General features: G+C 62.3%; 2 protein-coding genes across 4 annotated transcripts; both read right to left on the reverse strand.

Annotated features, from left to right (window-relative positions):
- Nucleotides 1-9: 9 nt before the first annotated feature.
- NTN3 (netrin 3) lies at nt 10-4,392 on the reverse strand. 3 transcript variants are annotated; one of them, XM_074322538.2, is made up of 6 exons: nt 1,630-4,392; nt 1,370-1,558; nt 1,130-1,279; nt 959-1,009; nt 760-834; nt 10-438 (listed from the first exon to the last, which is right to left on the reverse strand). In XM_074322538.2, exons 1-6 carry the CDS (start codon nt 2,555-2,557, stop codon nt 89-91), a joined length of 1,743 nt encoding a protein of 580 aa, XP_074178639.2. In that variant the 5' UTR covers nt 2,558-4,392; the 3' UTR covers nt 10-88. The 3 variants fall into 3 exon arrangements, 2 of the variants coding, with proteins under 2 accessions (XP_074178639.2, XP_088657454.1); XM_088801328.1 differs by having other exon boundaries at nt 296-668; XR_016022615.1 differs by adding an exon at nt 590-668 and having other exon boundaries at nt 407-438; nt 1,370-4,392.
- A 3,718-nt stretch (nt 4,393-8,110) lies between these two features.
- On the reverse strand, nt 8,111-12,455 carry TEDC2 (tubulin epsilon and delta complex 2). Its single transcript, XM_019713058.3, has 10 exons — nt 12,340-12,455; nt 12,147-12,245; nt 11,838-11,905; nt 11,349-11,718; nt 10,833-10,886; nt 10,104-10,197; nt 9,831-9,942; nt 9,646-9,747; nt 9,004-9,194; nt 8,111-8,670 (listed from the first exon to the last, which is right to left on the reverse strand). Exons 1-10 carry the CDS (start codon nt 12,363-12,365, stop codon nt 8,536-8,538), a joined length of 1,251 nt encoding a protein of 416 aa, XP_019568617.3. The 5' UTR covers nt 12,366-12,455; the 3' UTR covers nt 8,111-8,535.
- Nucleotides 12,456-12,505: the final 50 nt, after the last annotated feature.

The raw sequence follows: 12,505 nt of genomic DNA on the forward strand, positions 1-12,505 counted from the left end.
AATGCACTGGTTGAACACACGCCTTGATGTGTGAGCAGCGCCCCGCCCGACCCCAGCCCGGCCCGCGAGCTCAGGCCGCCCCGCGAGCTCAGGCCGCCCCGCAGCGCCCCCGTCGCTCGCGCCGCTGCAACCTCCGAAGGCGTCGCGTCCACGCGTCGCGCCAGGGCAGCACGAGGCTCCCGCGGGCGGCGCTGAGCCCGGGCCCTCGGCCCCCTGGATCCGCGACCGCGGTCCCTGGCCCGCCCCCCAGCAGCAGGTATCTGCGCCCGGGCAATAGGCGTGGGCAGCCGCAGGCCGCATCTCGCGCGGGCACCCACAGCGCGCTGCTCCCGCGCCGCGCACGCTCCTCGCCGCTCCGGAACACGGCGAGCACGGCCACCGGGAAGCGCGTCCACGAGCCACGCGCCTCGCCGCGCGCGCCCACCGCCACCTGCACCGCTGCGGGGAAGACGAGATGGGGCGGGGTCAGGCTGGGAGGGGGCGGGCCGCGCGGAGGAAGACTGGGCGTTCGTGGCCGGGAGGGAGGACAGAAGAGGGACACAGGGGACACGCACTGGACCCGAGGACGGGGCACAGAGAGAACACTCACCGCAGAGGGGGACACAGGCCACCAGGGGCTGACGGGGCGGGGCCAGCGGCAGTGGTGGACCTGAGAGATGTGGGATGGGCTTGGGGCCCAACAAGGGTCAGGGTATCCTAAGGGAAAGTGGGAAGTGCAAGGTGAAAAGATTGGGGGCAGGAGGCCTGAGGGCTGCCTACCATAGTCCTTCCTGCAAAACTTCTTCAGGCTGATGCGGTAGCTGCCACGGGCGGGTTTGCAGTGCAAGTCGCAATCTGGGAGATGGGGAAGGGTAGGGGGGAAGCTGGCATAGATACCCACCTCCTTCCCTCCTTAAATCCATAGCTCCCTGCCTCCCACGGACATGCCATTCTGGGACCCTGATTTGTGTCCACTTACCCTGGGGCTCCACAGGGCTGCTGTCCTCAGTGGGTCCAGGGACAGGGGTCTCTGGAGAGAAGGTGGGAGAATGGCCTGCATTTGAGGGGTACATGGGGATCTGCAGGGCTTAGGGACAGGTAGGGGAGCAGCAAGGAGCTGGGGTGGCCTAAGCAGGCCAGGGTCACTCACTAACGCAGGGTGCCACCGGAGAGCGGCTCTGCTGGAAGCCAGGGGCACAGCGATTGCAGGTGAGACCGGTGACTCCATCCTTGCAGGGACACTGGCCTGTGGTCTGGTTGCAGGTTTTGCCGGCAGCGCCAACAGGGTGACAGTCACAGGCTGAAGACAAAGGTGGGATGGTAAGAAACCCATATGGAGATATGGGAAACCAGAGTGTGAGGGTGTTCAGGGGACTGGTGGCACGCTCACCCCTGCAAGCGCGGCGGTCACTTGGTGCACGACCTGGGTCTCGATAGAAGCCCTCCCGGCAGTAGTGGCAGTGGCGGCCTGCAGTATTGTGCCGGCAGTTGAGGCAGACACCGCCACTGCGGCGACCCGACAGTCGGTACAGCTCCATGTTGAAGCGACAGCGCCGGGCATGGCCATTGCAGGAGCAAGCTGCAGGAAGGGATGGGTCAGGAGCAGGCTGGCTGGGTCCAAGATCCCCAGGCCACCCTCCAAGACCTCACCAAGGCAGGCGTGGGCTTCCCGGGCCGTGGCCCGCTGCCATGGCCTGTCGCAGTAGAAGGGCTTGCAGCGGCCACAGTCAGGGCCCTCGGTGCCATGCCGGCAGTCGCAGATCAGGTGGCCCTGGGTGTCCAGCAAGCACCGCGAGGAATGCCCATTGCACTTGCAGCGCCCGCCCACCTGAAGCTCAGTGGCTGAGTAAGAGTAAGGGACCATGGCTGGAGTGTCCCTGGTGTCCCCCAGCATGGCAGGCCTCGTGAGCACTACTCGAATGTCTGTGGCGGTCACCCAGTCTTGGAGCACCGGGCTGCTGTCCAGATCTAGGCCAGGCGGGCTGCTGTCCTGCACACTGAAGGCCAGAAGGCCGCCACCATCAGGCTGGGCCTGGGGCTCAGGGAAGCACAGGGCTTCAGGCCCTGGGCCAGCTGGGCCATCCGCAGGGGCAGGCTGGCGGCCATAGTCCAGGCCACAGTGGGAGGAGAAGAAGCCCAGTGGGGCCCAGCTGCGGCCGTGATCCTGCGACTTGAGCAGGGCCACGGAGGTGGGAGGCGTGGAGCAGAAGCGCAAGCTCACGAACACCAGCTCAAAAGCCTTGCCCAGGGGTACTGTGAGGGTCACGTTGTGGGGCACCTGCGTCAGCCAGTCCGAATGCCAGCACACAGGGTTTGCAGTGCCCCCTGCAGAGGTCAGGAGGGCCGCTGGGTGTGCCCGCCGCGGGTCCGAGGCGTCACAGGCCCGCGTGGGCGGCCGTCCGCACGTGCTGGACGCCAGCACTTCGCGGCCCAAGGCCGCGTTCACCAAGCCGGGCACACAGCCGCGGGGCGCGCCCCCCTCGTCATGGCAGGGGTCGGCGGGCGCTGGCGGCCGGGGGCTCAGCGCGGCCGAGAGCGTGCCAGCGGTCAGCAGCAGCCCCCAGGGCCAGCAGGGCATGGCCGGAGCCGCTGTGGGTCAGCCAGCCGACCAGGGCCCCACGCCGCTGCCCTCACTGGGAGAAAGCCCGGGTCCGAGGCTCTGCCGGCCGGCCCGCAATGCCGAGCAACCACAGCCCCCAGGCGGCCCCAGCCGGGGCCCAGAGGTGGGAGCAGCCGCAGGCACGCCCCGGGCCAAGCGCAGCAGCGGGGATATTGGCGCGTCCTCCCGCTGGGCCTGGAGCGATGACAGGCGTCGTCCCCGCTCCCGGCGCCTCCGCCCGCGGAGGCTCCACCCGCCGCCCGCCGCTCGCACTCACCCACCGAGGGCCGGGTGGAGCAGGTCTCCCGGCCTCCCGGGAAGGACCGAGGGCGGGCGGGGCCAGGGGCGCCCGGGTCGCCGCCTCCTCTCGGCTGCAGCGAGGGCGGGCGAGCTGTGCCAGGAGGGGGTGGGGGGCGCAGCAGGCGCAAGCCTGGGCCCAGCCGGGGGCGGGGCTGCTGGGGCTGGGAAGGAGGCAGGGGAGGGGAGGGGGCCTCGTCCGCCCAGCCGGAATCAGAAGCAGATTCAGACACTGGCTGGGCCAGCGAGGGAAGGGGCTGGGAGGCCCGGGAGCCGGGGGAGGGGCCGGGGATCCAGGAATGCGTGGCGGGAGGGGTCTGGAGGGGGCGGCTCAGCCACGCAGCCCGTGGGAGACCACCCAGCAGGGTCCCCGGCCCGCAGCCAGGCCTTGACTGCTCCTGGGGCTGTGCCACGTTCTGGGCGGGGGTCTGGCGTCCTCCTCCTTCAGGCCCATCAGGGAGGCGAGCCAGGGGTCTGAAAGCTGGGGCCCAGATGCCTCCAGATGTCTGTACAGGGCTTATACAGGGAAGGGGAGACAAAACTGTGTTGGTGGTTGTAGGGTGTCCCCAAGGCAGCCGTCTGCTCTAGTAGAAAGAACCCAGGATTGGGACCAGGTCTGATTTTGAATCCAAGCTGCTCCAATTTCCACCTATGTGGTTCAGATTCCTTAACCTGCCTGAGCCTCAGTTTCCTCTTTGGTCACGTGCCTGTTATTCAACCTTGGAAAATTGTGGGGGTGGGGGTGGGGATTGATGAGCAGACTTGAGTCCCTTCTGCCTTATGTTCAGGAAGGACTGCACCTCTGGGACTGGCCTGAGCTCACCTAAGGGATGAGCCTGGCATCCCCAAATGCTTGTCCCAGGGTCTCTGAGTGTCTAGCTGCAATACCATGATAGGCTCAGCCCTCGGAGCTGGCAGGGAGGAAGCAGAAGCTGTGAGTGTGTATGTGCATGTGTGTGTGGGGGTGAATACAGTACACTAGGTGGCAGGGCCCCTTGGGGTTCCGGGGCTTGGTCACCTGTGGAGAAGTAGGGAGTGGGGTTTGATCCATGGGGATGGCCTGGTGACAGATGGTTCAGTGTCAGAACCCCTGAGCCTGACCCACACACCAGCATGTTGGAGCAGGGAAATTGAGGCAGAAGCCCAGCTGGATAGCCTAGATACTAGCTGGGAATGGGGCGGCTGCAGCTGAAAGTGGCCTGAGCCAAGGGGGCCAGGAATCACTCTGGACAGAAAGACCCCTTCCCAACCACCTTGAGGCTCTTCACAGAGTGGGGAGGGAAGCATCCCAGGAAGGGTTGGACCCATGCAGTGGGGGCAGGGCACAGGGGAACACCTGGGACAGCTCTGAGGCCTGGAGTTTCAGCTAGAAGGCTGACTCCAAACCCGGCCCTGCAGCTGGTGAAGAGTGCCATGTGTGTATGTATGTCCGTGTAAGTGGAGCTGCCACCCTCTGCTGGGCCTGAGATGCTGCAAGGATCCACAAGGAGAGCATAGTGACCAGAACGGCCTTGAAGAGGGTGGTTGGGAAGGTGCAGAGAAAAGAAGCCGAATCCTTGTGCTGTTTAGGAGAGGAGGGGCAGGAACTGGAACCTCCCAGGGGAAACCGAAGGAGAAGAGGGAGCAGGAAGGCTTGACCTTGGGGGAGAAGCAGGAAGACAGGGTGAGGGGTGACTTGGAGTGACACATCCTCTGGTCAGGCCCTTTCCTAGGCCTGACTGGCACAAATACATGGGGGTGGGGGGAGGCACTGATGAGGTGCTGGGACATTTAGGGAGGCCTGAGCCAGGAGGGCCACCTCTGGCAGCAGCAGGAAGGCCGTGGGTCCCTCCTCCCTCACAGAGCGGGTGCCCCACAGCCAGTCCCTCAACTTCCCAATAAAGAGAAAGTGCCCCTTACGACAAACAGCTGTGCATGGTGCATGAATGAGGATGCGGGCAGGGCACAGACTCTGCTCTGGGATGCGTCAAGTTCAGAAACAGCACCTTCCCAATCAACCTCTTCAAGGCCTTTCTGGTCACCGCCCCTCAAATACTACCTGGGATGGGAAGAACCCTGGTGGGAGAATGGATGCTGCCATAGATCCTTCTGGGACCATTAGAAATAAGGAGGTGACCAGCTGGCCAGTGTGGAACAATGCCCAGGCCCAACACGAGGTTTTCCACAGGGTCTGAGAGAAGCCTCCAAGGAAACCCTGGTTGTCTGGACTTCAGGACTCCTGCCAGTAGGGAAGGAGCAGGGGGAGCAGCCTCTCCCCTCCTTGTCAGCTTGGAGGCTTTGTCTGCAGCCCAGCCTCTTTGTAAGTGGGGGCTAGGGTCTGCAGAACATCTGGTGGCTTCCGGTGTGGGTGGAAGGAGGCCCCCAGGGGCTCACCCTGCTGCCGGCGTTCATGGGGGTCAGCCTTGGGCCCCTTGCACCACCAGCTCCCCAGGGAGGAGGCTGCAGGCAGCCTGCCTCTTCCCTGGAATTGCCTTCTACACACATTCTCTTCTGTCCCCCAGGGCAGCCCTGGCAGATGGCATGATGGGAGTGCGGGGGAGGCCTTCCCCGTAGCCCCAGCCCAGGCACATTGCTCCTAGGGGGCTTGGCCACCTGTCCCCAGCCCCTGACTGCGGCCTCTCACACCTCCCACCTCTTGGCTGGCCCTGCCCCCTCCTGGCACCTTAGAAGAGGCTCCGCCTCCCTGCCCCCTTCTATAACTGCTTAGGCCGCTGCACTGTCCCCCCTTTCTCTACCCCCCCCCACTCCTGTCTATAGCTGCTGGCTTGGAAGCATGCGTGGTCCTTATCTGGGGAAGAGACTGAGGGGTCCTGACCGTCGGAGGCCTCAGGAGGCTGGGGTCTTTCCCTTAAAAGGCTGACTGATGAAACACTCCCCGCTAGCCCAGGACCTACTGTCCCCGCAAGCCACCCCTTGTTCGCCTATTGCACATTTATTTATTGAGCTCCTATTATGCCTCGAGGAGCTTCCAACCCAATGGGGAACACAGACGGATGCGGAACGGGGGCACAGCACGCTGCTCCTCGCTCCGAGGAGGGTGGCCACGCAGAGTCCACGGCTCGCTGGAGCCCTGCACACCCAGCAGGGCCCCCGTGCCGCGCGCAGACGCCCGCCTGCCCCGCGCTCAGCCAGGCCCGCTCCAGCTCTGAGCCAAGCGAAACGCTGAAAGGCAACATTGGGCGGAAGAGGGGTGCACGACGGGGAGAGCCTATCGGAGGAGGGGACAGTCTCGTCGACCCCTCCTCCGCCCGGGCCTCCCAAAGGTTCGGAAAAGAACGGTTTGGGGAGGGGGGCTTCCGCAATCTGCGTGCACTGAGCCCGCCTGGCCTGGGCGAGGTCCGCAGGAAGGAGGAGCCCGGCTTACTGCGACCTCGCTGGGGAGGTGGCCTCCCGCGCGGGCTCAGGGCGGTCCCGGCTCCCACCGAACCCCACGCCCGGTCCTCTGCCACCGTCGCTACGGTGCGGAGCAGCACAGGAAAGCGGCAGCAAGGAGCCGGAGGCCCGCGCCGAAGGCGGCCCAGCTATGCGCCCTGCGCCAGGTCCAGGCGCCGTCTGCGCAGCCAGAAGTTGATGGCCTGGGCGGTGGCGCCAACCAACAAAGCCACAGCGCGGAAGGGCCTGACGCAGCGTGGCTACAAGCCTCTCGCGCGGCCGGGGATCAAGAGCAACGCGTGCACCGCGCCTGGCTCGGGGGGCGCCGCGGGCAGGGACTCCCGGTGCAGAACACGCAACCCGCCCACTCTTGTGCGTCATGTCAGAGCAGATTGGCCGGGGGTGTGGTGAAGCTACCCAGACGGCGGGAAGGGAGGAGTTGGCCGTGGAATGGGGTGGGCAGGCGCTAATGTGAAGGGGGTCTCCCTTTCCTGCGCTGAGCGCCTCGTGTTGGGGGCTACCCAGACCTCCCTCATGCTATCCCTGCCCAAGAAGGCCCAGGCCCCAACGGTCCGTGGGACACCACCGGTGCCGAGGACTAGCCCAGGGTAGGTGGGTCTTTGGGCGCCCATCTGGGCCTGACTAGAGATCTAGGTGGACAGCACGCTTGCCCTTGTGAGGCAAAGGTCCAGTAGGGAATATGCACAATAAACCAAGTGAATCAGTAGATGAAATAATTCTGGTGACCACCTGCTATGGAAATTTGGGGTGGCCAGTAACAGGATGGTGGTGGGATTCACCCTAAGGATTAAGGGTTCCTCAAGATCTAAGCACCTGGGCAGTAAGAAGCTCTGGAGACAGCAATGGAGTAGCTAGGAGTGGGGGTTGGGGGGGCTGTCCTTCAGGCTCCCCCTCTCTGCATTTCCTGTTCTGGACAATGGACAAAGCTGTTCCACTCCCTGAAGGCCCCTCACTGCAATGAGGTCCTTGGTTCTTCCTTTTCTACTTTGCCATCTGGTCCCCAGCAGCCCTCAGGACCCATGATTCCATGTCCAAGGTTTCTAGCCTGCTGGACTATGGGCCCTTTACAGGTAGGGCCTCCTGCAGGGGACCTGGAGCCACCCTGAGGCTGTTTCTACATCACCCAGTTCATCCCTCATACCTGAGACACTTCATCTGGCTCTCAGAAAACCTGGCCTCCAGGAGTTACCTGCCTCCTGGGCCTAGGTCCCTCGGGGCAGAGCCTGGTGTTATTCCATCTTGTAGTTACTGCCCACACTAAGGGTCAGTGCCCAGCTCTGGGCATTGTGCTTGGTAGGTGCTCAGTGAAAGTTCATTTAAAGAATGCCACAGCCTCCCAGGCCTCACCAGGGCCCAGTGCTGTGAAGCATCTCTAATCGTATTCATCTTGACCCTAGCCCCAAGGCTAATAATAACCACTACCCCCAGTATAACACTGGGGTCAACACTGGCAATTGAGGTTCAGAGCCCTTAAGAATTTTGCTGGAAGTCCCATAGCAGCAAATAAGTCAGTGTAAACCCAAAGCTGTGACTGGTGTAAACCCAGAGGCCGTGACCTTGACATCCATACTTTTCTGCCTTCTAAAGCACTGACTCCTTCAACAGTGCAGGTAGGAGCCCTAGAAAAGACAGTGGTGCAGGTGAGGGGTGATGGATAAAGGGCGTTCTCTGCTGGGGGGCCCACACCAGCCACAGCAATGGCCGAGGAAGAGGTGGGCACACAGTGCCAGCGTATTCTGATACAGGCCTGAGGCTTTTGTGTCTTCCAATGAGCCCAGTACAGATCTAGGCACCGGGCGGGGATGCTCGGTAGGCAAAAACACAAAACAAAACAAACACGCACCAAGTCCCACGTTGGTATGATTTAAATGCATATACTTTCTAAAGTAGTTTTAATGTCACACAGTGGCTTTTAAGTCTGAAGAAAGAGCAAACAGCTAAGAAAAGGCCCCTCACAAGCCTCTGGTCTCCCCAAGCCTGTGGAAGGCCAAGCCAAACCCTGACCAGGTTTAGCAGCTGTGAGAAGGGCCCTCGTTCCTCAGAAAGAGCCAGGGGGCTGTCCCTGCCCCACCTGGGAAACCGGGCTTCCCAGGGTGCCACGGGCATCTTGGCCCAGTCCCACCAAACCTGTGAAAATCCCCTCCATCCCTGGTCACTTAACTTTGACCAGAGAAGGGGTGCTCTCCCCAACAGTCGGGATCAGAACCAGCTTGCCCTCTCCAGGATCCTGAGGTCTGGGAGGGAGTGGGGCTGGCCGCAGGAAGGGCTCAGCTGTCAGCAGGTTCATCCCGCAGGATGGTGAGGAAGCGCTCCCCTCCCTCGCAGAGCAGGCTGTGCACAGCCCGGCACAACCCCAGTGGCTCCTGCGTGCTCACCAGGGGGAGGAGTTCGGCCATCAGGACCTGGAGGGACATTGAAGGGGGGCCTTGTCCCAGGCAGTTAGCCCAGGGCCCCCACAGGTGGGCCCAGGGTGGGGGGCAATTCTAAGGCAGGCTTGGAGGCACCATGCTGCAGCCTGTCCTCCCAAATCCCCCAGCTCTCTCCTGCTGTCCCTGGGCCTGGCCAGTGCTGGCATGTGCCAGGCTCAGAGGCTCCCATCCTCCTGGGGGGTCCTCTGGGGAGTAGCACAGACAGGCTCTTGAGACTTCACGAGGCTCCGGACCTTGAGTCTTCCCCACAGCCCACACTTCCCTGGCACCCAGTGATCTATTCCCCACCCCTTACTCTGGAAATACCTTTTCCAGGTGGATCTGCTGGTCCAGCATGGCCACTCGAAGCCTGAGGGCTGCCAGGGTCTGCAGCTCCTGGGTGCTGGAGTAGAGAAGCAGTTGGGGGCTCCAGATGGGGTCTGCTCCTCCTCCACAGGACAATGAGGTCCTAGGGAGTCTCTTCTCAGGCCACAGCTCCAGCTGCTGTTCCACCACCACTGAGAGGACAGGGGGATATGGCCTCATGGGGTGGCAGCTAGGCACCTCGTCCCCACTCTCCCTCTAAGGTGGTGCAAAGTCTCCCTTTGCCTCCTGGATGAAGCCCTACTGTCCACAAACAACCATCTCTTGCAAGGCCAGGAGAGTCACCTGCCAGTACCGCTCTGATTCTCACAGGCCACCTTTTCAATGAACGGATTAATAAGCAAACCACTTAGAGTGGTGGGGCTCTGTATGCCTGGAAAGGGAATGGGGTGGGGGAGCTGTCCCAACTGAGCTGTCACACAGCACAAATGGGGAGAACTCAGAACACAGTGTGGTGATGTGGTGGAAGGGCGTGCCTGCCTCTGCTCCTGGGTTGTTGTTCAAATCTCAACGCTGCCCTGTGGGTAGAGGACCTTGACCCCCCCACGAGAGTTCAGGACAGCTGGGGTTGGGGGAGGATCTCACCTGCCCGAAGCTCCTGCAGCCTGTGGAGACACTGCCCCACAATGGCCTCCAGCCCCTCCAGGGTGAGCAGGCAGCGGTACTCCTGCCTCCAGTCCGTGACGTCTATAATAGGCAGGGAGGGCAGGCTGGGTCCATGCCAGTCCTGCAGTCCCCCCCAATCTGAGACCTGTATCAGGGCCCATTACCTGCTGCGAGCTCTTCCTCCATTCGCTGTCTCAGCCGTGAGCAGGCGTTCCACAGGCTCCCTACCTCTGCCTCCACCTCCGCAGCACTGAGCCCAGAGCCGGGCCTGCCTGACTGGACACGGGTCAGGGAAACTCCGCTGTGGTCAGGCCCCTCTCCTTCCCCAAGGATGGAGTCTGGGAGTGGTTCTGGGCCTTCCAGGAGTTGCTCCCCAATCTCACCAGGTTTAGAGCCAGATACCACATTCCCCACTCCAGCAAGCTCAGCAAGGATACAGTTGCCTGCATTTTCTGGAGGAATTGGGTTTTGCAGGCTGTAGAGGCATCCGCAGAGTCACTGGTCTGTGCAGAGCGGAGCTGGGCCCACAGGCTAGGATGCACACATGGGCACCCCAGGAACCAGAGAGGGACCATTATTCCAGCCAACTGGGCTGGACCTTGGGAAATAGGCAAGGGCCAGGGTAGGGGCCCCAGCCTGGAGTGTCTGGTGCTGCTGAGTGCCAGGAGGGGCCTTGGGAGGCCTCGGGGAACTGAGAGGACACTATCCATAGAGCTGACTCACTGTGGGGAATATTAGGAAAGAATTTGAGGAAGAAGGGGAGAGGGACAGGCAGTGACTGGTCACTGTGATAACTGGTAAGAGCTCTGGGTGCTGGCTCTGTACCAGGCAGTGTAAATATCTCTACTAAGCTCATATTATTACCGTCACCTCCACATGGAAGGCCCAATGTGTCAATTGGGACTTAAAGACACCAAGTGCCTTGCTCAAAGTCTTGCAGGTTGTAAGCTGAGCTGGTGGCCTCAAAACCCACTGAGTCTAAGGTGACTATTGCAGAGCTTTGCAGACTCTCTTAATGTAGTTTCTCCATCCAGCAAAGAAAGCAGAACCTGCTGGAAAAGTCTTACCAACATAGGCCTGAGCTGGTGGGAAGCCTTGGCGTCCCTGCTTTCTACACTCCCCTGGACTCCCTTCTGCCCCCACCCAGCCAAAACACTCAGCCTTACCGGGAGTTCTGGGAAACCGCCTTCCTGAATGCCATGGGCAGCCGCAGCTGGGTCCTGTCAGGGAAGCCAGTGCTCAGAGCAGCCTCACCTCATCCCAGGGCTGCAGACCCCGCTCCCTGCTCAGAGGCCAATCAGGAGTGAGGTTCACTCCCCCACCCCCCCCCAACAGAGCTTCCAGAGCAGCCAGCCCGGTCCAGGTCTGCCCTGGCAGAGAGAAGAGAGAATATTACGAATAGAGCCCGTTTGGAGCCCCTAGGCTGGATGGATAAGAAAATAGGGCACTGGACAGCCAGAGAGGAGAGTGGGACAGGTTCTAACTGTCAAATCCGGCACCTTCACAGGCAGCTGTTTCATTCTGCCAGCTCCAGGGCATGGGTCTCATGGAGTGGCACCCAGGAACCCACATCCAGCTCAATGCCCTGCCCTCCCTGTCACCACAAACCCCAGACCCCAGCTATTGGCCAGGGTCTGATCAGGTAGACAGGGGTTCCTCAAGTGAGGGTTAGGGAAACCTACCCGTTCTCCTTGAGTGTGAAAGCTTTTGGGGCCTGAGGAGCCGCCAATGGAGCTATTTGTTGGTCCCTGAGGCCTGGTCCAGGCTTGGAGGCTGGGGCTCCTCTCCGCACCCAGGTCTGTTCTTCCACTGACCGAAGCCTGCGCTTAGGGAGGCCCTTGGCAGGCACCGTGGTTTTGCAGACACCCCTGGAGGATTTTGTTTCTTCTGAGGCCGAGGATGGGGCAGAGGCTGTGTTAGCAGAAGTGGCAATGGACGCAGCCTTGTCTTTTCCTCCAGCCTTAGAGATGCCTTTTCGCACCCGTACAGCTTTCTCCAGTGCCTGGGTCAGAAGCTCCAGCTCCCTGAGGTCTTGGGGGCTGGGTGTGCAAACTGTGAAAGTCGAGACATGTAGTGGTCTTTCTCCACTGTGCCCCAGGAGGGGTTCCTCACCACTGCCTGCCAGAAGACACGCCAGGGGCAGCACCTGGAGGTAGGTGGCTGAGGTTTACCTGGAGAGGCCTCTTCATTAGTTTCTGGCCCTGGGGTTGGCTCCGGAGCTGGAGTTTCAGCTGGTTCCCTGCGAAGACACAGGACAGCCTTGGTACAGCCAGGAGGCAGGGCCCAGGCCCACCAGACCCCACCGGGCCGCCTGGCCTCGGAGCACATTCCCTAGTCTCACAGCCTGCAGGGAAAGGGGGAGCACCGAAAACCGGCAACTCGGAAGTGGGCGCTGGGCCCGGCCTCCAGGCCTGGGAGCTCTGACAGGGGTTCTGAGGGCCCGAGGGAGGTCTAGCCGGGTGGTCCTGGGGTCCGCGTACCAGGCCCGCAGCAGCCGCCGGAAGACGCGCATGCTCTGCTCCAGCTGCCGCTGCCGCTCGGCGCAGTCGTCCAGGGCGTCCTGCAGCTCGGCCACAAGCCTGGGAGGGACGCATCGGGGGCTCAGCAGCCGGGCCAGCGTCCCTCCGGACGCGCTCGCTCCTGCCCCCGCCCCCTCCGCCACTAGGGCCTTACCGGCGCGAGCAGCCAGCAGGCAGCATGAAGGCTGTAGCTGCTTCTCAAACAATTTGCCGCCTCCGGAAAGCCCCGCCCCTTCCGGGCTATACGACCACCCCTTCCGGCCGGGTTACCCAATGCCGAGCCAAGAGCTCGGACCTCGCCCCGCCCCAGCGCTCCCAGC

Source organism: Rhinolophus sinicus, chromosome 10 (assembly GCF_057876585.1).
Source record: "Rhinolophus sinicus isolate RSI-liver-muscle chromosome 10, RSI-T2T, whole genome shotgun sequence".
Lineage (NCBI taxonomy): Eukaryota > Metazoa > Chordata > Mammalia > Chiroptera > Rhinolophidae > Rhinolophus > Rhinolophus sinicus.

Bases quoted from the DNA above. Each gene is read 5' to 3' on its own strand.
- NTN3 (XM_074322538.2), bottom strand. From the start codon at position 2,557: ATGCCCTGCTGGCCCTGGGGGCTGCTGCTGACCGCTGGCACGCTCTCG. The intron at 1,010-1,129 runs GTGAGTGACCCT...CCTTCTCTCCAG, and splicing joins TCCGGTGGCACCCTGCGTTA to AGACCCCTGTCCCTGGACCC. The intron at 835-958 runs GTAAGTGGACAC...CCCATCTCCCAG, and splicing joins CAGCCCTGTGGAGCCCCAGG to ATTGCGACTTGCACTGCAAA.
- TEDC2 (XM_019713058.3), bottom strand. From the start codon at position 12,365: ATGCTGCCTGCTGGCTGCTCGCGCCG. The intron at 11,906-12,146 runs GTACGCGGACCC...GTGTCTTCGCAG, and splicing joins CGGCGGCTGCTGCGGGCCTG to GGAACCAGCTGAAACTCCAG. The intron at 9,195-9,645 runs GTGAGATCCTCC...CTGTCCTCTCAG, and splicing joins GCTGCAGGAGCTTCGGGCAG to TGGTGGTGGAACAGCAGCTG.